Genomic DNA, 23,810 nt, shown 5'->3' on the forward strand with positions numbered 1-23,810 from the left:
GCCTCCCGCCGGCCTGCCTCCTCCTCCTCCTCCTCCTCCCCTCCCCGCCCCGCCCGCCCCTGCCCTGCGCGTGCGGCGAGCCGCCGTCTCCTGCCTTTCTCCGCTCGCTCGCTCGCTGCCCCGCCGCGCCCCGGGGAGCCGCGCGTCCTCCCGCCCGCGGGGCCGATGCTGCTCGCGACGCCTCGCGGACGCCGCTGCGGGCGGAGGTAGCCGGAGCCGGTGCCCGACCCCGCGCCGCCGCACCTCTCGCGCCCGCACGCCGGGGACGGCGCGGCTCGGCCGGCGCGGGCGGAGCGGGACGGCGCGGGGCCCACGGCGCGGGGCCGTCCGGCGAGGCGCGGAAGACTTGGCCGCGGCCGCTGCGCGCTTGCTCTGAGAAAGTTGTCTGGGGCTTGCTCCGGCGCTCGCCTCGCCGCGGTCGGGCGCGCTCGCCTCGGGATGCGTCTCGCGCCGCTCTGGTTGCTGGCAGCCGCGCTGGTGGAGGCCGGGGCGCCCGCCGACGGGCAGGTAGGCGCGGGCCGGTGGCAGTGGGGAGCCCGGACCCAGCCTGCGCCCCCAACTTCCTCCCTCTCGCCTCCCCCGCCTCCCCGTGGCCCCGCGTCCCGGGCTGCGCCGCTCCGGCTGCGGCTGCCACACCTGGCCGCTGCTCCCGCGGCGCCGGGCCCTCCGCGAGGGCGGGCGGGCAGGCGTGGGGTCCGGGCCGGGACCCTCCGGGAGGGCGGGCGGGCGTGGGGTCCGGGCCGGGACCCTCCGGGAGGGCGGAGCGGGCGTGGGGTCCGGGCGGGAGCGGGCGTGGGGTCCGGGCGGGAGCGGGCGTGGGCTCGACCCTCCTGGAGGGCGGGCGGAGCGGGCGTGGGGTCCGGGCCGCCGGGTCGCGCAGCGGCCGGAGCCGGGTGGCGGGGCGTCCTCGGGCCGGCCGGGGAGCAGGTCCAGTAGACGCGTGTCCTGGGAGGACCGAGGCGGCTCGGTTTGACAGTTGGGGAGTGTCCGGTGGCGACGTTTCCTGCCCTGCGTTTCCCGGCAGGGGCTGGAGGCGCCGCTCCCCCCCAACTCCTCCTGTTCGGAGGCGCGTCGGGGCAGCCGGGGTCTCCGCGCCCCCCCTCCCCGCCCCGGGAGGCTCCAGGTGCAGCCCGCGCTCGGCCGAGTCCTGGACAGGGCTCGCCGCCGTCTGCAGTGAGCCACCTGGCACCGGGCCGGGGACTTGGGGACAGAATTGCTCTGTGAGGTTTTGTAGCTTCTCCGGTCTGCCTGGTCTGACCATAGGCCACAACGTAGAGAACTGGCTAGTTGGTTCCTGACCTCAAATCTGATGCATTAGGCGCACCCCCCCCCAGCGCCCCCACCTTTTAGACTTCTTTTCCCCTGTTTAAATTCAGAGACTTTCTTTTCTAATCCAGACCCAGTATGGGAGTTTTCAGAAGAGACTATTGAGTGTCAGCATTTATTTTTGCTGGCTTCATGAAAGTTAAATTAAAATTAAGTTAAATTAAAATTAAGACGGGGCAAAATTCCCCAAATTGTTATTGAATTGGCTCAAGCTCCTGTCACCGGAACCTTCTACAGACCAAGGTACACCAATCCCAGTCTCCAGCGTCTCCTGATTAGCCAGCTCCTGAAAAGCATTAATGGTAGAAATAAAACGCATGAGGTGATAAGATGAAACCCAGTAACTTTCTTTTTCTTACTTTCCCCCTCCTTTCCAGGCTGGTAATGAAGAAATGGTGCAAATAGGTAAGCCTTGTTCTCACATGTCACTCTTATCTTAGTTGAAAGCAGGGAGTGAAGTAAGCTAAGCAAAATATTGTTTCTGAAATTTTTCCCATTGGTGGTTAAAAAAATAATTTGTAGTCCAGAAACATTTGTGTTCTTCTCTTTCTGGAGGAGGGTCCCACTTTCCTCAGGCTAAACTGTGGTGATGTGAAAATTCTCCCGCAGTTGGACTTTTCAAGCATGGATTTATTTCTGTCTTTGTACAAGCCACTGGTGTACTCACAGGGTGATGGAGAGGCTGGGAGAAGGTGTGGAGATGAATAAAATCAGATCCTCAACTTCTGTAGCAGTAGGAGGAGCCCATCTGAGTAAAACAGAAGGCAAGTTGTAAGAGTGCTACAAAGAAGCGGAAAAATGAGTACAGAGGCTGAAAATTTTTCTATTAAGATTTTTCCTGCTTTGGGAAGATCCTCTAATGACTTCTTTTATTCCATCCGCTTGAAAATAATTACCTATCATGTGCAGAATACTCTTAGGCTTTTGCAGATAACAATTAAAACATCAGTATTACCTAATGCTGTGGGGATTATTCCCATTTTATGGGCGAGGAGACTGAGGTTCAGAGAGTGTGACTTGCAGCAGGTCACTCTAACGTCCATGGTCTTTCTTGAAGCTGTTTAGAATGATACATTTGTTCTGAATGCAGAGATGGAAAGTCGTCTGGCAGGGAGCCAGGGTGCATTCAAAGACTTTTTTTAAACTCCACATTTTACTTGGATTACTTAAAAGATAAATTTTCTTTTTGGCAGAGTATTAGTCTCTGTAAATTCCGTGTTTGTCAAGTGACACTGTAAAGTCATCTTTTAGGAGAGGAGTTTTTACTGCCTGCTACTGCCAACGTAGCTACAAGTCACGGGCCATCGAAATGCCAGGCGCAGTGTCAGTCACTTTGTGTGCTTTGTACCCCTTATTCCAACAGCTACACTTTGAGGTGGGGATACTCTTGTGCCTATTTTAGAGAGGAGGAAAATGAAGCTTGGAGGTGGCGCCACTATGTATTTTAGCAGGACATAGGGGAGATCCACGGTTGTTAACTAATGGGGTACACCCAAAATCCAGGCCTGGGGGTGTGCATATGTCGTGTGCTATATGTGCATATGTCAAAATGCCCCTGCCTGCTCAGTCTGAGCATTGTTGGCTATACTCCCCAAGCTTAGACCTCGATAGAAAGAGCAGAATAGAGGAGAGGAGTGATCGAGAACTGCACTAGAAACTGTCTGTGAAGAAACATTAGCCATTTGTAGTGGATGGCAATCAGCCACCCATGTATATCTTTTTAAAGAAGGAATTTTTTAACCAACCCCTAAATAAGCAGGGAAAAGAAAGCCAACTTATTTTTAATTGCTTAAATATTTGATTCCTTCAACATCCCAACTTTTCAATGTGTTAATTAAAAAGATGTTTAAGATCACCCATTCCACCAAAGGAATACTCACAAAGTAAAGTATATCACTTTGATTAAATTTTCAGATAGACTCAGGATACTCTCGCGTAAGAGGTGCCGGGTTGACCTTTGGTCCAGGCTTGTTTTCAAGGGGAAAGAAATGGTACAGGTGTGCTTAAATTTGGCGGAGGGGAGACAAGCAGCAGTGTGGAAGAGAGGAGGGCATGGGACGCTTAGATGCTGGTGATGTACTTGCCCTCATATTCCTCTCCTTTATGGGATTTCTCTCTTTTGTCATTATCATTTTTATTACCATTTTCAAGTTGAATGAAGAGAAGAATAAAGGTCAAAAGATAGATTTTGGCTCACAGCCTTGTGATAGAAAAACTGTAACTACCATTTGGCTTTGGATTTTGGTAATTTGGATAACTCTTAAGAGGGATTTTAAAATATCAATCTAAGAAAATCTCATGTATAATAACGAGTTTCAATCCCCTGTCCCCATGTGTAAAGACACCGCTAACCTGGAAGTTTGGTAAAATGCACATATCCTGTACATATCATTTTTTTTCCCTAATAACTGACTTAAAAGTATTTAATATAACTGCCTGGAGATGCTATTTGATCAATGACACACTAGGAAACACTAATAAGGTTTGTAGATTTTACTGATGATTGATTGGCTACTCTACAAATTAGCTAGAGAAATTCCACAGCTTTGAATAATTTCCTAATAATTTAATGTCTCAGGAAGAAGTAAATATAAATTAATAATAAATCACAATTGTTAAGCTAAATTTAAAAAATATTTCTGTTGAAATATACATGTAGGATAGCACATACAAGTATACAGCTTACTGATTCTTCACAAAGCAAATACTCCTAGTAACTATTAATAGCACCTGGATCAATAGGTAGAACATTACTAGCAGCCCTGTACCTTTCTTATAGTACTTGCCTAGCATTATCCCCTAATGAAATGTGAAATGGAACCACTCTCCTGACTTCTTTTTGTTGTTGTTGTTGAGACAAAGTCTCACTTTGTCACCCGGGCTAGAGTGCCGTGGCGTCAGCCTCGCTCACAGCAACCTCAAACTCCTGGGCTCAAGCGATCCTCCTGCTTCAGCCTCCCAAGTAGCTGGGACTATGGGTGCTCACCACCCACACCTGGCAAATCTTTTGTATTTTTAGTAGAGATGGGGTCTCGCTCTTTCTCAGGTTGGTCTCGAACTCCTAAGCTCAAGCAATCCTCCCGCCTTGGCCTCCCAGAGTGCTGGGATTACAGATGTGAATGAGCCACTATGCGCCTGGCCTTGCCTGACTTCTAACAGGATAGATTAATTTTGCCATTCAGGGCTGGGAACCTGAGGCCTCAAGGCCACAGGTGGCCTTCTGGATCCCCAAGTGTGGCCCCTCAACCAAATGCAAACTTTACAGAACAAATCCCTTTACTAAAAATACTCTGTAAAATTTGGATTCAGTCAAAAGGCTGCACTGAAGGATCCAGAAAGCCACATGTGGCCCCAGGCCACAGGTTCCCAGCCCCTTCCAGAAGGCTTTTATTTAGGTAGAGAGAAGGCAGTATGAGATGGGGACAGGTTAGAATATGTGTAGATGCCTCACCTCTGTCGTGTGTAGTATGGGATATTGGTTCTTTCCTTCTCTCTTCAACCAGAGGAAAATGGCTTGTTGGTTATGTGGGAGAGTATGATTTACCCTAGAGAAAACAGGTCAGTCGGTTTGGAACCCTAACCTAGTTCTGTGCCTCTTTGTCGACTAAAGACGACTGCCTGCCCACCCACCTACCCCTGTACATGCATACATTTCTGTGTGTTTGTGTATATATGCGCAAGCATGTTTCATGAGATAACTGACATATTTCTGTGGCATATCAGTTAGTTCTTTCCTTTCTGACTCAGATCATGGCCTTGGAAGGTTGCCTGGGGTAATTGTGGGCACCTGGCTGCCTGGCCTAATTGGGTAAGGAGGCTTGCTCCGGGACACCTGTGGCTTAGGAAATCATCACAGTCCTGCAGAAATTGGAAAATCTTAAAAAGAATCTGTGAGTCCCTTTGTTTCATAAGCTCCCACCACGAGATTGCCCGAGTATCATCTGAAGAAAAATTGTTGTGAGGCTGTAGGGTTAAGATAGATGTCTTCCCTTCCCCGCCCCTCTCTTGGAACTGGGGCATTTTTATCTTTCTCTGCCCTATTTCTGTCCCACAGTGGCAAATTCCATGATATTTCATTCTTAAGTAAAGTTGCTATTCTTGTCCTCTCAGATAACTAGTTTACTGAGAGATAATTTTTCATCATTTTCAGGTATTTACTTGGTTTTTAGGATTTAGTGTGAGTCACTTACCTAGTTGTTGGTGAGCATTGTCACTAGTGTAACCCTCATGAGAGCAAAGAGTTTGTCTCAATGACAGCTGTATCCCCAGTACATAAAACAGTGCTTGGTACCTTGTGGATCGTCACATATTTGTTATTAATAGATCTAGCAAGCAGGGTATTATCATATTAGGATTTGCCTGTGTACTGAATTTCTTTAAATGTTCTTGTTTTCTGCCTCTCTCCAGGTTTAATTGGTCCTCAAGAAAATGATGGTGACAATGGCTATACAATTAATTATTGATGGCCTCTTGAGACTCCTGTTTTCACCCCACAGAGCATGGGGACTTAGGCCTATTGGTTTTTGTATGCCATTCTGTTTGTGCTCAATAAGTATTTGGCAAATTGAATTCTATGTGCAATTCTGGAATGCCAACTAATATTTTACTGCAGTCTACTTAGGATCATTTGCCTTGTTGCTGGTATCAGTGGAAATAAGATAAGCTAAGATTAAAATCTGTTGATGCAGTTTGCCAGCAATAATACTAAATAATGTGGTTGAGAAAGAGGTTTAAAGGGATCTTTTGTAAAGTTTAGAATTTTAGCTACTCGATCCATTATTCTTCCTTGTAACTAAAGAACATGTAGTTGGCTTTAGTGATTTAGCTTCCACCCCTCATTAGAGCATGATTATGGTTAGTGTTAACTGCTTTAAGCTTCTCAGATGAGATTTTAAGTGCAGCATGTTATCTATCACCAGGAATTTATTGTTGCTTTTTAGCTAAAATATTTCTTCCCCATACTTTTAAGGCTTCCCCTTTTCATTGGACCAAATAATCATAATATTGCTCAGAAATGTTAAGAAAGCCTCAAGGTCACCTCTGCTTCCAGAATGATGATCCTTGAGCATTCTTTGCTGGTGAGTAGCCAAGCCAGATTACCTTGGAAATCCATTAGGGACAATTCCTAATTGCCTGGTAAAGTCATGAGTGGTTTCGATACAAAGAGCTAGATTATACTGCTTGGACTGGATATGTTGACAGCGATGACTTAGATGGAACGCTGATGCTTCCTCACAGAGGACTGCAGTTACCAGAATTTTGGGAACTCTCTCTTTAGTGTTCCTGTGATAGAGATCAACTTTTATTCCTAAATTATGCTAGTTCTGTTGCTTTGAGTTGTTGGAGTTTTCTTTTTAAATAATCAGTTTTTTCCTGATTATATATGCTTGACATGTGTCCACTGTAATTTTTTTTTTCTTTTTTTTTTTTTTTTGAGACAGAGTCTCACTCTGTTGCCCAGACTAGAGTGCCGTGGCATCAGCCCCGCTCACAGCAACCTCAAACTCCTGGGTTTAAGCAATCCTTCTGCCTCAGCCTCTCAAGTAGCTGGGACTACAGGCATGCGCCACCATGCCCAGCTAATTTTTTCTATATATATATTTTAGTTATCCAGTTAATTTCTTTCTATTTTTAGTAGACACGGGGTCTCGCTCTTGCTCAAGCTGGTTTCGAACTTCTGACCTTCAGCGATCCTCCCGCCTCGGCCTCCCAGAGTGCGGAGATTACAGGCGTGAGCCACATGCCCGGCTTACTGTAATTTTATTCTTTAGTTTTTCTGCATTCTCCAGGTTGTTGACAGTCACTGTAAATCCCAAACTGCTGTTATAATTTAGCATGTTTTTATTCAGTCTTTTTTTAATACACAGACTGTTTTTTTTGTTCTTTAATATTTTAGTATAATTTTTCTATATCATTACAAACTCTTTGTGAATATCATTTTTACTCCATCATGCTAATAAACCCTAATTTTTATAATCATTTTCCTATTGGTGTCCATTTTCCCACCATAGGGATGTTGCCAGGCAGTATTGTATATAGATCTTTGCCTGCATTTCAAATGACTACTTCCTCTCTAGGAGAGAATCCTAGAAGTCAGTTACTGAGTAAAAACAAATTAACAAATTCACAACGACTTTTGAAAAAGTTTGTGTAACCCAAACTCCTACTGGCAACATATTGATTTTGAAGCTTTTAATGTAAAACTAGTTTTGGCTTAGTTCTTTCTGACATTTGAATATAACTTTTTCATATTTTTGGTTATCCAGTCCCTGAAAGATGCCATGAATTTATCATTTTTCTGGCTATTAAGTATGCACTAAGTATGAATAATTACATTATGCAAAAGTTTTTGTAATTTTGTTAGTACTGTGAGAAGATTCATCTGCCTCGTGGAACAGAATTTGAGAGTTGTATAGTCTTTAAAATGGATAGCAAACCATGAAAAGTCGCCTACTTAAGCAGCTCTGTTCCCACATGTAATCGATCCATCTTAGTTTTCCAAATAAGTTTACATCACTTTGCTGACTAACTGTAAATCCCTGGGAGAGATTTTGTGGTAAAATGTCAGTTTCTTGTTTGTGAAAACGATTGCCACAAATTCAGCCTGATGAATCTTTATGGAATTTAGGACAAGTTGTGAGCAACATGAGGCTGTATGTCTTGTTCTTAAAGTGACTAAAATAACAAAAATAGTTCATAGGAAGCTTAGATACAGTGAAATAGGATCAAATATATGATTCCTCAAATATTGTGGTCTTAGATATCAAATCATATTTTCTACAATTTTTCTTCATCATATTTGGTAAATATATTTTTATATTAGATGTGCAAGCAAATACACATAAAAAGATGATTGAAGTCATTATTCCTATGAGTTTGAGTTCTCTTTTCTTTCCATGTAAGAGCCTCCCTCCTTTACATGTAAAGTCAACTCCTTGATCTAAAATCTAAGGACCTGGTACTCATCATCTTTCATCCATCCAGTGGTCAGGAGCACAGTGCAGGTTTAAAACCCTGACTAGACCACTTTCCAGCTGATGACCTTAACCTCAGAGTGTTGCTTTCTTACTTGTAACATAGGCATAATGCTACTGTTTACTTCGTAAAGCTGTGATGCTCCTATGAGGATTCATTGAGTGTAGCATGTGCTAAGCAGGCTAGACTGGTAGCTATTAGTATTAATATGTCTTAGACTTGTCCTTTTTTTTCCAAAAAAAACCAAACACTTTTACTCCAAGAGAATACTAGTTCCAATCTCTGCATTTTAGAGAGGTCTGCCTACCACCATGAATTTTCGGGAACTGCGTCGTGAACTTGTAAACTTGTTAGCTCCCCATGGGACAGCTCTTGGAGAGTTCTGTTTTCATGTGTTATCTTCATGCTGATATCTCAGTGTCGCCTTGCTTGTTGCTTAATTCATGGGAGTGGAGCAGTCGGGGCAGTTGAATAAGGAATGGTGCAAAAACAGTCTTTCCATATAGATTCCACACCAGCTGTATTTTGTATTATCCAGACAGGATTCTTTTACTTCTTTTCGTGTTATTTATTGTAACTCTTTTTTTTTTCCATTTCACTATGAGAGAGGTCTTGTATTAGTCACAACTCCTTTGGATGCAAGTGCAGGAACCCTGTTCACATAGATTAAGGGAAAGCAAAATTGGTAAGATAATCAAAGTCAGGTATAGCTGTCTCTAGAGTTCAAATAATGTTGTCAGGATCTCTCCTTTCTCTCTCTCTTTCTCTTTACCTTCTTCCCCCTTTTTCTGTCTCTTATTTTTCCTCTCTGTTGGTCTTATTTCTCTCTCAGGGTAAGACTGGTAGCTCTCCAAGTTGTGGCAGAGACTGTCACCAGTGTCTCCAGGCTATCATTCTACCTTTCACACCTCTAGACAGGCCCCTCTTTTTTGGTAGCTCCAGATAGAGATTTTATTGGCTACCTGGCTTAAGTCATAGCTTCCCTCGAACCATTCACCATGGTCAGGGGTTGCAGTGATTTGATTGGCCTGGACTGAAACTTTTTACACCTGATTGTATCACAGGGACTCTGAGTGGAGTTTGGGATGGTTAACCTGGAGGGAAATTGGGGTGCCGTTAAAGAAAAAGGAGGATGGATGCTGGGGAGTCATATATGCCACAACGGGGAGGGCTTTCCAGCACCCTGGGTGGGGAACAGCGGCCGTGGTATGTAGAATAATGCCCCCCCCCCCAAGATGTCTGTGCCTGAGTCCTGGGAACCTGGGAACATGTTACCTGGCAAAGGGGGATTGAATCTGCAGATAGAACTAAGGTTGCCAATCAAATGACCTCAAAATAGATTATCCAGGGTTGTCTAGGTGGGAGTCTTTACAAGTGAAAGAGGGAGGCGAAAGAGGGAGACCAGAGAGATGGTAGCAGGGGAAGGACTTGGTAGCCGTCGCTGGCTATGAAGATAGAGGAAGGGGACCATGAGTAAGCCAGGCAATGCCGGTGGCCAGTGGCAACTGGAAAAGGCGAGGAAACACACTATCTCCGGGAACTTCTGGAAGGAACTGCAGCCGTGCTGATGCCTTGATTTTAGCCCAGTGCAATCTATTTCAGACTTTGACCTCCAGAACTCTGGGATAATTAATTCGTGGTGTTGTAAGTCACCAAGTTTTTGGTAATTTGTTACAGAAGCAATAGGAAACTGATTTCCAGTAGGCTGTCCTAGTTCCTCATACTTTTGTCAAGCCATGAGCCACGCTGTTTTAGATTTGGAAAATGCAATGACCACAAGTGAAGTCTCTGTGTAAACCTTTAACAATGCTATCCATATTTCCTATTTACTTTATTTTCCCCAGTCTTTGCCCCTGGGGACAAGTGCCAGTTTTCATGGCTTTAAACTCTAGACTCAATATTAATCTTTAAAAGTGCTATCCGCTAAAAAATTCTAAGAGATACGAGAAATGCTAATTTGTAGAATGGCTAATATAGCTCTTCAGTCTTTAAAATTTCTGATGATGTTAAATATGATCAGTAGAAGAGCTTCTTTAAAAACTAAGATAGAAATGTTTACATTTTGGCATTTGGGCCTCACTTAAAAAAAATCTCTACCTCTTATCCTGTTATTGATTATTTGGTTGTTTTAAGATACGGCAAAGAAAATACTTGTATATTTTTCTTCAGAGTGTACTTGTTCTTTACTCAAAATGTCTTCTCTTACCTGACTTCATGTTTTAGGACATTAAAGAATGTGCTGTTTTCCCTAAGTGATTCTCTTAAGCATTAAAAGTTGTGCAATTGCAGCAAATATTTATTAAGAAGCCAGATTTTAAAAATGAGAAGAATTTAAGTTCACAACTATTTGTTCTTTCTTGATAATGAATCAAAAAACAACTACCTTCTTTCAAATAGCTTCATTAAAAAATCTTTGACTATGAAACTAGATTTGCAACTAAAGTAAGAAACACCCCGAAGAGTATCTGCATTGAGATGACACGAGCCTAGGAGAGGAGATGAAGTGAGGAAAAAAGAATGTGTCTGGGTTCAGAATTTCAGCGTGTGTTGCAATTAATTTTTAATTGCTTGTGCGAAAAGATGTGTCCCCTTCCTCGTGAGAGTTTATGGCCTCGCCGAGCCCCGTGGCATTTGGCGTCCTCTGTAACGCCCACCCTTCGCCCTGCCTGCATCTTCCCCGCGGCAGCTGGCTCCTGTCATTTCTGATGAAAGTCATTCTCTTACCCTCGGCTCGGGAGTTGGAAATGTTGTTATTGGAGCTGCTTCTTGAGTTGATCTTGAAAATGCTTATTTGATTTCATTCTTGAAGCCAGATTATTGCATCCTGAGAATTTATTCCTGATAAAGGAAATTGTCTGTGTGAACTTCCTCTTTGTAATAATCAGCCAGTTCTTGGGAGAGAATCCCAGTCCTCTAGGCTGGGTAATGGGGTATGGATTGTTAGAGTCAGCCTAGACTCTAGGGTCTTTGATATTCTGACCATATCAGAAGCATCATCCTGAGCTGGGAGTGTAGGAGAGTGAGGCCTGGGAGGTCATCCAAACTGACTTTCTTCTGTAGCTCTTGTTAGAGATGATGACAATGACAACATCAGCTCACTTGTCATTTATTGAAATGTTATTAGATGGGCCAGGTCCCTTATATATCTTACCTCATTTGACCCCCCACTATTATCTACATTTTTACAGATAACATCTCTGAGCCTTAATTTTCATAATTTGCCTGCAAGATGCCAAACAGCTCACCAGCCAGGAACCAAAGTCCAGATGCAGTGCTTTGTGACTCCAGCTCAACGATCATACTCTACTCCCTTCCTGGCCTGGGCATTATAAGCCACACTGCATCGGTCACAAGTATTGCAATATTCTATGTGCCTGGCATAGTTTGGGTACCAATTAGATCACCTAGAGATTTCTATGACATCTGGGAGATTTATACCACAGTCACCCAGGGTCCTTGCAGGGTTGACTGTACTACTGAAGACTTTTGTTCTCTTACTGTTCTCTAGTGTGATCTTTTCAATGTGTTGGGGACATAGGTTATCCTCTGGGAGACGTTTGTGTATACAACATACTTAGGAGGGGACCAAGCTGTCCTCAGTCGTGGCGTATGTGGCTGACCATGTAGGGAGCTTAGGGGATCTCAAAGCGTGGGCCACTGTGTCACACCGAGCATGTGACTGGCCCCCGCACAGGGCAGTCTCTCAAGAAGCCCTGCTTCCAGAAAGAGCTAGTGGTCGAGTGGTTGGACAGACTGCCTTTTCTTTTCTTTTTGCCAAAGAGTAAGGTACACTGGGGCCATTTAAACACCATTAAGATACTGGACCTCTGCCTCCTCAAGTCCTTTTTGTAGGTCGAGTGTGCTAATTATCTGGGTCTGTAGATTTGTACACACATCACACACACGTGCACATGTGCACAATAATGTGGCTATTTTATGCCGTGTAGGAGGAAGAAGGCATCACCTTCAACTCTAGAATGAGGAGTTTAGACAGAAGGGAATTCCCTGACAAGAAAAACTTTTTATGTTATAATTAGACTGCCAGCAGGCATGTGACAACTTTTTCTTAGGAGTCGTTCAAGTTTCTGAAGAGATCTTGAATAAAACATAACCCTCTTGCCTGCCTCGGTTCTGAAGACAAGGTGAGAAATAGAAAAACTAATGACATGGGCAAAAACGAAAACAGCTTTCACAGAACAGGCTGGGGTGGCCAATGAGGCTCCCACTCCGATGGGCACGGAGTGACCCTCGCCTGTCCGGGCGGGCTGTCCCCGGTGTCGCGGGACACACATGCACACCTTACCAGGCTTGTTCTCAGGAGAAGAATGAGGAGGGCGGACTGGGCTTTGCAGACTTCTTACGCGTCCCAGACTTCCCAGCCACATAAGTCACTTTCCTTACCGGGGAAGGTGGGCGGAGGGGCCGGGGGAGGCCGAGTGCTCGGAGGAAAACTTGCATAGCGCAGGAGCAGGTTCAAAGCGCTCCACCACGAACTTACGAGAAAAGGCACCTTCTTCTACTTCAGGAGCCTGCGTTGTAAGAAAGAGGAAGGGATTAGATGATTTTTCAGGGCCTTTTAAAAATTTTTGAGCTGTGTAGTTCCAATTCTATGAACATCCAGAGGGATCACAGACTGGGGGCTAATGTCCTGCTCCCCAGACTGAGGGCCCCGCGTCTGCCTTCCAGGAGGTCTGTTTCAATGATCAGATCATTTCTGTCCTTGGTAGCTTACGGTGGAAGACCCGGATATACTGTGCGATGTTTGATTTATGGGCCAGCAGGAACCGTGAGAAATAGACACAAGTTTTGCAAGCAAGATTCTGGCTTTAGAGGTACATGACAGCTTGTCATTTGCCATCATTCATGGCTTGGTGGTAAAATTACTATTTAGGGAAAAGATGATGCGTGGTAAGTTTAGATATCCCTTCAGGCTCAAACTGCTTTCTTTCATCCATTCATTCATTCATTCAGTTCTTCATTCACAGATGTTCATTGAGTGACTGAGGATTCTGTTTTAGGCAGTGGGGAACTGTCGTGAAGACAAAATCCCGCCATCATAAAGCTTATCTGCTAGTCTATGTGAAGAAATAATGAACATATAGGCAGAATGTGTAGGATGTCAAATGGTGATAAGATTTGTGGAGAAAGGTAAAACACAGAAGAGGGACAGAAGGTGACGAGATGGTTACTGGTGGCTGGGAAAGGCCTCCTTCAGAGGCTCACATTTAAGCAGAGATGTGGAGGAACTGAGGGATTGAGCCACACAGAGGAGGGAAGACTCTGGCAGAGGAAACAGCAAGCACAGAAACCTCGAGATGTGAGAAGTCCCGGCTTCAGACTGCGGGACTGCGGGAGCCAGTTTACTTTGGGGGGGGTGGTTTGAGGACAAATGACATGACCTGACGTCAAAAGTGTTCTGGCTCTGCTTTGAGGGTAAGCGTAAGGAGGAAGAGCAGAAGCAAAGAGGACAGTTAAGAAATGCTTTCAAAACCGAGATGACGGTCACTTGGCCTAGGGTAGTGGCAGGGAATGGGTAAGAGTCTGGATATATTTTGAGGGTAGGATTAATAGAATTTGGTAAAAGATTGGGTTTTTAGCACCTGAGGAGTTATGGATGGTTTAGTTAAGTTTTTGTCCTGAGTAACTGGAAGAATAGAGTTATTATTTACTGACATGGAAAGGGGCAGATTGGAGCAGGAGGATCGGAGTTCACTTCTGGAAATGGCGAGTTGAGATGTCTGGTGACAGCCCACCTGGGACAGTCTCAGCAGGCAACTGGGTTTACGAAGGGGAGCTCACAGGGGAAGCCGGGCCGGAGATTCGGGATTGTGAGGACATCCAGAGTCAGAAGATGGGATGAGCTCGCCGGGGAGTCCACAGACCCCGTCTGGTGGCACTTTGGTTTTTACAGACCATGGAAATACAGGGACACGAGGATGGGAGAATGAGAGGGTGAGACCAGCGAGGGAGGGGAGAACGAGAAGAGAATGCTGTATAGGAAGCTAAATAAAGTGTGTTAAGAAGGAAGGAGAAATAAGCTGGGTCAGATGGTGTCCCTAGAGCAAGTAAAAAGGTCGCATCTTTTTACCACTGTCGTTGGCACATGTGGTTGTTATCACCGGGGGCTCACAAGAACCTGACTGGAATGTGTTCAAGAAAGAACGAGAATGGGAAGAACGAAACAAAGTCTGTCTTTTAAAGCGTTTTGCTCTTAAGAGGAGTGAATCACTGGGGTGTTATGGGGTGGGGCATCCAGGAAGATTTTTTTTCTTAAAGATGGAGATATGATGGCAGCTTCTTTGTCTGCTGTTGGGAATGATCTAGTAATGTGGAAAAACTTGATGAGGGAAGAGAGAGAGGACAATGTGTGAGATTGTTCTTGAAAAGGCAAGAAGGGCTGTGTGCGTGGCGGAGGGTTTGTTCTTGGGGAAGGTGCCGGTTCCTGCCCACCACCACGGGGAGAGGACTGCGTGCCCGGGCGCCAGTGCACTGGGGACAGGTCACTGCCTCTGGGCCATGCTGGGACAGTGAGCGACAGACAAGCAGTAGGGCTTTGTGATGGCCGCAGCCCTCGTGCCTGTGGAACTTAACGGCCCACAGACCCTCTGCACACCTGCTGCTGTGGCCCTCGCCATCTCAGCTGACAGTTTTATGGTTTTAACTTTAGAAGTGAACATGACATTATTTTATTGAGTAGCTAACTTACATTTAAATTAGTAATAGTTAATATTTATTGAATCTTCTGCATAATCCCATTTAAACCTTTCGCCAAATCTGTGAAATTGGAACTATTACAAATCTCCAGTTAACAATCAAAGAGATTGAGCCGCAGAGAAAATAGAGAACTTGTTCAAGATCATAAGTTGACTCAACTTGCTGCTTTCTGACACTGTAGTTCATCCTTTCACCATGGGCTGTGTTGCTTTGTGGGAGTATTATAGTTGGGCCTGTAAAATGTGTTGTTTCTGAATGTGGTCAATTAACATCAGACATAATTTGGTTTGCTTATGTGATTGTAACCTTCGATTAAAATGCTGTTGATAGCTCTGGGCTTCTACCCCCACCTCCCTTTCCCCCCACAGATGCAGAATGTAAGAACCTTTTAGAGAAATTATTGATGCTACGCTCCAAGAAAAATTGGCCAACTGGCTGCGTGTAGGTGTAACATTATTATTGTGGTAATTCTTTTTTATAGATCTTCAACCATAAATTGACAGCAAGTGTCCCATGTGTACTGGAGTGAATGAGTGCAAGAGTGTGGTCTTCAGAGTGAAAATGGTCAGAATTGAAAATTTTCTCTGGCTCCTTGCTTGCTGTGTGTAGGCCTTCTAGGTCTGTTTTCTCATTTGTAAAAGGGGGCGATAATATTTACGTACTGTGGTTGTTGTATTAGCGATGATATGTTCTCAAGCACAAATACAGAGCTGCTCAGTGTTTGTTCTGGTGATAAATGGCAGGTGACTGGGTAATGCCTCTGTCAGTGCCGTTAACTACCATCCAGAAGATGGTAGTGCTAGCGTTGCTAAGTATATCTTTCCTCTGATTATCTTCATTCCCAACTGGAAAATGACTCATTCAGGGTTTAATTTCAGCAATATTTCTTATGTGTGCAGTTTGGAAATGGTTTGTTTTTTTAGCATTAGAGAAAACAAAACTTTATAGAAATAGACCACCCTTAATTTGAATAAAAATTCAGAAAGTATTATCTAACAGTGGAAAATGGAACTGTCCCAGAGAATCCAGGATGTAGGGTTTACTGCAGGCGCGAGGCTCTGGGTATCCTCTTGTGCATGGGGGAGCCTCCCTGTGTTCTTCCTAAATTTTCTTCTTCTCCAGTCACTTAATCCAGGCATCAGTGTAGACTTTGGTTGTCTAGACTTTGGTTGTGCGAGTTCCCATTGGTGGAGATGGGAAATCCATACGCTGAAATTAAGCATTGCTTCCTCCTTCCCCTGAAACAGTAACTGACGGTTAGGTAGAGAATCACAGCTGGGAAGACTGGTGCAGCCAGATGCGTGTGGGCCTCGGGTGGTGTGTGTCAGAAGCCGGCGTGCGTGGCCGCATAGACGGCGCAGCGGTTCTCTGGTTACCTGCGTTCCCAGCTTAATGCACGTTAAGCAAATGCAACTGCAAGAGGCCCTGGCACATGCGAAATCTTGTATCAAATGGTAGTGGGAATACCAAGCTGAGTTGAGTGGGGAGTTTCCTGTCTTCGAGGAACTTACAGTTACAGTTGACTTAGGAGTCCGTCTGCAGTCTCTAGGGCCTTGTTGGGCCACATGCAGGGGCTTGATTCATCTCTTCCTGTGGGAACTTCCGCTCCATCACCTGCTCCCTGGACCCTCACGTCCATTCCCTTAAATCTCGAGTTTTTTCTTTAAACAAGAATTTACAAAAGTATTCCCCAGGGGTTTGGCTGCAAGGGAGACCGGATTGTGGTGTCTGGCTCATGCTAGTGGCCCGTGTGGCCCAGCGTGGAGCTGCCACTGTGGGGCTGGGCTGTGGGCCCGCTCAGGCCTCCTGTGTTCTGTCACGTCACCGGCCTCCCTTCCCCTCTGCCCAGTGGACGTGCAGGAGAGTCGACTGGTCTGTGCATTTAATAAAGATGGGCATTTTGTTTACATACGTTGGTCATTGTAAGTGGCACAATGATAAGAAAACCCGCTGTACTTTACACATTGCTTGAGGTATTTGAAAAGCAGGAAAAATAATGAAAACATAATAAATCTATAGGGGCATTTTAAGAGCCTGAGTGATAGGTTCATTTATAGATCTCATGCTCTGAATATTTTAGTGGATGACAAAATTTGCAATTTCTATAGGTGAGCAGTATTTGTGAATCATATAATTTTTTCAGGGCACTTTAACTCCAGGACTAGTCTTGGGTTTGAATTTTGAAAATGGGCAACTTTTTAGTTCATGTTCTCAGGTTTTCCTTTCCATGCTTTCTCTTCTCATCCTGTTGCCCTCCTTGTTTTGTTCTCCAATGTCCATTATCTTGTGGTGTTGCAGTTATTTCTACTAAGGGATAAATGGTCATTTATTTTTCCCAAGGGTGTTTATATTTTAATAGACACAATGCTGACATTTGGACAAGCCAGGGGAATTCAGTTCTAATTGTGAAATTCAGTTTAACATGTAAGTGGCCACCGTGTTGTAACGTGGGCTCCATATACACGTGCACGTGCAAACAGGTGTCTGTGCGTTGTGTGAGAATGCCACTCCCTCTCGACTAGCTGGCACTGCACATTTGATTTATAGATTATTTTTTATTTTTATCTTTTTTGAGACAGAGTCTCTGTTGGCCAGGCTAGAGTGCCATGGCATCAGCCTAGCTCACAGCAACCTCCAACTCCTGGGCTCAAGCGATCCTCCTGCCTCCCGAGTAGCTGGGACTACCCGGGCATGCACCACCATGCCCGGCTAATTGTTTCATATATATACATTTTTAATTGTCCAGCTAATTTCTTCTTATTTTTTTAGTAGAGACAGGGTCTTGCTCTTGCTCAGGCTGGTATCAAACTCCTGAGCTCAAATGATCTGCCCACCTCGGCCTCCCAGAGTTCTAGGATTACAGGCGTGAGCCACCGCGCTTGGCCCAATTTATAGATTATTATTTCTTCTTTTTTACCCATTTTCCTCATTTTTGAAAGTGGGGATTTGTGGAGCAAGGCATGGTAGAGCAGAATGAGCATCTGGGCTTTGGAGGGAGCTTGCATTTATATCCGAGCTGCCCAGTGGTTTGGCTTGGACGCCTCTCCCTCCACCCCTGCGTGTCAGTTTCCTCACCTGTGGATGTGATTTTTAGAGTTGTGATGATGGAAAGAAGGTGTATAAACCATGGCAACATAAACTACAGTTTAAATTACAGGCTCATTGTGGATGAAACATAGGGTAGCTGTTGTAATTAGTCTAAATTCTAGGATTACTACAGGAAAAAATAAAAATAATAAGAAAAAATTTTCTTCTACATAATAGCAACTTTGTTAAAAGTTTATAACCGATGTCAGTTATTTCAGTAATTAATTGAGAATAAGTCTTATTTAATAAGCAAGCCAGATACAGTTTATGGAAACTTATGTTCATGATCTCAAATATATAAATGAGAAATGAATATTCACAATGTAATTTTTTAAATTAAAAACTGATTCATTGAACAGAGTTGATTCAGGAATGTATTTATTATGCAAATTGTGGCATAGTCTTGTGAGGTGGGCCCTTCATGCCTATGTTATGTCCCCCTGAGTTCGTCCGTTGCATGAAGTTACACGATTCTATTTTTCACTCCACAGATTTACCAATAAAGCGACAGGGAGAGTATGAGCTGGTGACTCCGGTCAGCACCAACCTAGAAGGACACTATCTCTCCCATATTCTTTCAGCAAATCACAAAAAGAGGTCAGCGAGGGACGTGTCTTCCAACCCTGAGCAGCTGTTCTTTAACATCACAGCATTCGGAAGAGATTTTCACCTGCGACTAAAGCCCAACACGCAGCTGGTGGCTCCCGGGGCCGTTGTGGAGTGGCGCGAGACGTCCCTGGTGCCGGGGAACATAACTGACCCCGTTAATGGCCATCAGCCAGAAATTGCTTCAGAAAGAACCTGGAAAACAGAGCCTTTGCAGACCAACTGTGCTTATGTGGGTGACATCATGGACGTTCCGGGAACCTCGGTTGCCATTAGCAACTGCGACGGTCTGGTAAGACTCACTCCCTCCGCGTGTGTGTCCGCAGGTGTGGGGCGTGCGTGCGGCCTCCGCGCGGTTTGGAAGGTAGAGGTGGAAAGGAAACCTCGTTGTTGTATTTTAAGTTCAGGAAAAAGCATTAGGAACCAGTTTACTGTCAAAGATGTTGTGCTTTGGCTTAATCTGTGACATGAAGACATTAGTCCAAGAAACAAAAGACAAACCAGTTTAGCATTTTTTAATTTATCTTTGTACTTGTGTTACATTGGAGGATTTTATTTCCTTATTTCTTTCACAACTTTCTGAAAACTTTCTAAAGAAACACAGATTCCTCTAAAATAAGTGGAAACTTTGAATGTCTTCATAAGGAAGGTCTTTTGGGCTTCCTCACAGAATGCTAAAGTGGGAAATTAGCAGATCCTCTGTCAGAATTTGTCCAAATAGCATGACTTTATGAACATGAGATGTGGTTCTCTCTGTATGGTGGCTTTGATTCTGTAGTTTCAAATAAAAATACTTATATATTGATTTCCAATTTTGTAGTTGAAGGCAATAGTAACTGACCCATCTTTATATACCTCGTAGATATGAAATATTTTTATTTGTTTTGTCTTTCTAGTTTTCACTTGAAAATTGTGTAAACGTTTATGCCTCTTGCATACACATTTGATTCTAAGACCTTGTTGCAAAAGAGCAACCATTTTTCTTCCTATAGTGATCAGGCTGCTGTTTCTTAGGAATTCAAAGCTATTGCTTTCTTCTTGACTTAGGGAGGGAAGCAGGGATACTGAGATAACATAGATGCCTGAGGACTAACCTGATGGGGTAGAAAACCACTGTCCTGGGAGGCTCTGGATTATAATAAAATCCAAGTTGTCCTAGTAGAAAATACAGCCACTTTGAGCCTAAAAATACCAATGGAAAAATCTCTGCCCAGCAAGTGTATAGTAAAATCTCCTGACATGGAAGAGAATACCATTGAGGCTCTACCTGCATTGGAAAGTTAATCCTTTTGATTAGTTAATTTTGGATTGGTGTAGAAGGGATTGCAGTGGTCTGATTTTCCGGATGTGGTCTTTGAAGCCAGTTGCACTCAGGGAGGAGCTAGCCTCAGTGTTTACTCTCCACTAAGTTAGAGGTTTGTAGCAAGACCCTCTCCATCAGTGAAATTTTTTCCCTCCTGGTGTGAATTTGAAATGGGCAGTACACCAGACAAAATTAATTTATATTAAACAGAATACCTTTAATTTAACTTTCAAAACCCCACTGCCACTCAAAGTGTTTTACGCGAACTCAGGTTTGTGACAAGATACGTGCAGACAGTGAGACCAAGCGTTAAGGAACTTTTATAGCAATTTGACAGTTATTGTATGTGTTGTGAGCCTAATTATAATAAGTGGGGCTGGTATTTGTTGTCTTGTTTTTTCATTTTATTATTCTAGTAATTAGATTTTATTGTATCTTTTATTGGATTGAATTGTATTTATATGTACAAAAATAACTGTTTGAAAGTGGGGAGAAGAGAAACTGTTTCTTTACTACAGATAGTTTGAGAAACAAGTAGTGACACTTAGCTGGTTTAACCCATTATGGATGTCAGAAATGCGATTGAAATCGTCAGGTAGAGTCTACCTACGCCAGGTAACTGCCCAAAGTGATCACAGGAAAGGCACTTTAACACAAGCTTTCTTGAAGAGGACAGAAAAATTCCTTAAGTGACATGTGCAGAGCTATGGTGTAGACATAGATATTCTTCAGTCTGTTGCTGAAATCAACAAGGTCTTCTGCACAAAGGAATTGGTCATGATTCTTACCCGGTGTGACCGAGAATACTATCTGTTTCTGGCTAGCATTGGCCCTTGCCTGTTCTTTGTCAAGATTATCACTTCTTTACCAATTACAGCTTTTTTCTTGTTTTATTCTGCCCTACTTATAGGGAGAATTATTGAGATATTCAGTCATAGAATTATCCCTGCTTTCTGACAGCATCCAATCTAGAACAGTATCCCACTTCTTTAGACCCTCCTCAAAATTACCCAACCAAAGCTCAAATTCTGTTAAGAAGTTTTCACACTCTGCTACTGAGATGCTCATGATCCTCTCTGGTGAAGGTTCTCCCGCCCCCATGCTGTGTTAATGAACCCAGGCTGTCAACTGAAAGAGTGCTGCTGCTGGGCTTTGGCTGGAGGGCATCGACGTGCCTCACCTTTGTGCTGCTTTACCTGCGGAATGAGAGCCCAGTGGTCAGGAATCATGGCAATGGCAGGCTTTTCACACAGTTCTTGGTGGGAAGACACTTCTGGCCAAGAATCCCAGATGAAAATAAATTTCTTCCACAGAGTCCTGGCTTCTGCTCAGTAACACCATAAAATCTCCCCTGTGAGTAGTGGCAGCTCACAATCTTATTTTTGTGGTCTACGCATTTGCCAGAATAAAGGGTTGTTTGGTTAGTAGGCTTTATGTCGTATGTTTCATAATATAAAGAAACTAGATTTTTCTAGACTTTTCTAGAGAATCTTGCCTTGCCAGTTCCCCTGGATTGACATCAGAGGAAACTGGTCGGGAGTGGAAGGACTGACTGGCTGGTAGATCTCCTGGATTACCCAGCTCAGCGATTTCCTTGCTGGCTGATTTTAAGATCAAGGAGATTTATTTAGGACAGAGGTTTTCAGCATTTTTTAACATGTGTAATTCTTCCTTCAAATGAAATCGCTAGAGGTTATCTAATAAAACAGTATGTAAAATGGATATATTCAGGAAAGATCTGGTCAGAGCACAGGTGGGGAATGCCCTTCTTCCTCCTACCTATTCCTCTGTCCAGCCCACTGCCCAGACCTGAGGCATCTACTAGGGATCTCTGCTGGTAGGGAAGGGGTTCTTGGAAGCTTGAGGTTAATAATTCGGGAACCATAAACAGAACTTCTCTTCTAAAATATCTGATAGTCACATCTGGTTAATATCAGAGGCATTTTATTCTTGTTAGATTTTTTGGGCAGGACCAGATGAAGTGTCTGTGGGCAACTGCAAACTTATAAGAAAAACAGCCCGAGTTCCCTGCCTTAAGACTTTTGCTTTGGGATTTGGTCCCTTCAAAAACATGTTCTTGCTGTGCCTATTTTAGTAAGGCTAGCTACAGAGACACTTTTTAAAAAGCCTATTTTAAGAAGTATTATGAGCCAGTGTGCCTGCGATTGAGAACATTTGACCTGTGATTATGAGCTGTGATGTAGCTTGATCTGGTAAATGAAATGTTTGATACTAAAAATAGGTACAAGTTTGTAGCTTTTCATAGTGGATTTAGTGAAGAAAGTTTTTGAGGGCCGATCTTGACATGTTGACATTTGCATGTCTGCATTCATGAGAAGAACCTGATGTAGAAGAACCCAACCCTGCCTCCTATGGAGGACATCTATCGAAGGTGTCATGTGTTTTATTGATGGGACAGAGGGGAGATCTGTGCCTTCTTGGTTTACATGCTGATTTAAGGGACCTTAGGAGGTCTGACAAAGGAAGGACTGAAACCGTGTTTCACTTCCATGCACCTACACCAGGCTATTTTAGCAACTCAGGATTAGAAGGTGCTCAAGGCCCCTATACCCTTTAATTTCCAGAAGTAGAAGGAAAAAAGCAGCAGGTATTGATTGGCCCTTTTCAAAAGGAAGAATGATGAGAGTTCTCCAGTTTAATTAGTCTGTAAGAACCAGTACTGTGACTTCATTGCTCCCTTCCTGCAGGTTGGTCAAGCAGTGGCCCCATGGAACCTGCTAGAATTTACCTCGTTTTATGTGCCTGCTTATGCCAGATCTGAGCTGTTGGATGCATCATTCACCTTGCCTCCTTTTTCAAATGAATAGGTAGCCAATTTATGCCTATTCAGGATAAAGAGGGAAGGTTTGGTATAGTCCTTGGTCATTTTGACATCTCATATCTAATTTTCATATGAAAGCCGTAAAAACCATATCATTATAACTAATGCAGATTTTTGAAGGTACTTAAGAAATGCGTTAAGAACTATGAAAACATTGCTGATGACATCTTAAATATTTTCTTCTGGGTATAATTAAAATAAGAGCAAAAGCACAGCACAGACTTGATATGTTGCCTTTGTGCATAATCATGGTTTGAGGTCTCAGACTTCTCGCAAACTGAACTCAGCCTCAGCGTTCCCAACTGCAAGCACAGTGCCATTCATTTGACTCAATAATCTTTGAATAATCTATGAATATGGATCCTAGTTAATAAACCATTTTAAAACACTAGTATATGTAAGGTGCTGCACAGATTGCTGTAGTAAATACTGAGGAAGGGCAGGTCTAACCTTTGTCTTCAAAGAGTATTAGAAAAACTATATGCAAAAGTGTAACCAAAGTACAAAGTGTTTTAAATGAAATGAGACTGGAGTAGGGGAAATGTGAGAGCTTAGAATATAAACAGTTTATTTCTTCCTGGAAGAATGGTAGAAGGCTTTATGGAAGAAGCAACGTTTGCTATAGCAAGAACTGAAAAGATAAACATGTATGTTAAAGTAATCAAGGATGATGGCAGGGAGAGGTGGGTGGAAGGACTGCAGGCCTCTGAGGAAGGTAGGAGGGCTGTGTGGGGTCCGCACACGATGGCCCTGAGAAGGGGGAGAGGACAGGTAGAGCTGAACTATGGAACACACAATGAACATGCTGAGCCAAAGTAGTCTTGGTCAGCATTTCCCTGAGAATGGGACCAAATGTCATACAAAAGGAAGAGAAAAAAGGAGGAGGGCTAATTCTAGAGATGGATTTCAAGACAAATCAGTGAGTGTGGAGTTGCTATTGTCAGGGTTGCATGAACA

General features: G+C 43.9%; 1 protein-coding gene across 1 annotated transcript in view; it reads left to right on the forward strand.

Annotated features, from left to right (window-relative positions):
* The first annotated feature begins 217 nt into the window (after positions 1-217).
* ADAMTS3 (ADAM metallopeptidase with thrombospondin type 1 motif 3) overlaps positions 218-23,810 on the forward strand; it is a 211,352-nt gene continuing 187,759 nt past the window's right edge. Inside the window, exons 1-3 of the mRNA XM_012745054.3 lie at positions 218-507; positions 1,704-1,731; positions 18,594-19,000. Of these exons, the coding sequence (XP_012600508.3) occupies positions 439-507; positions 1,704-1,731; positions 18,594-19,000 (504 nt within the window). The 5' untranslated portion in view covers positions 218-438. The remainder of the gene's footprint in view (positions 508-1,703; positions 1,732-18,593; positions 19,001-23,810) is intronic.

This window comes from Microcebus murinus, chromosome 26 (assembly GCF_040939455.1).
Source record: "Microcebus murinus isolate Inina chromosome 26, M.murinus_Inina_mat1.0, whole genome shotgun sequence".
NCBI lineage: Eukaryota > Metazoa > Chordata > Mammalia > Primates > Cheirogaleidae > Microcebus > Microcebus murinus.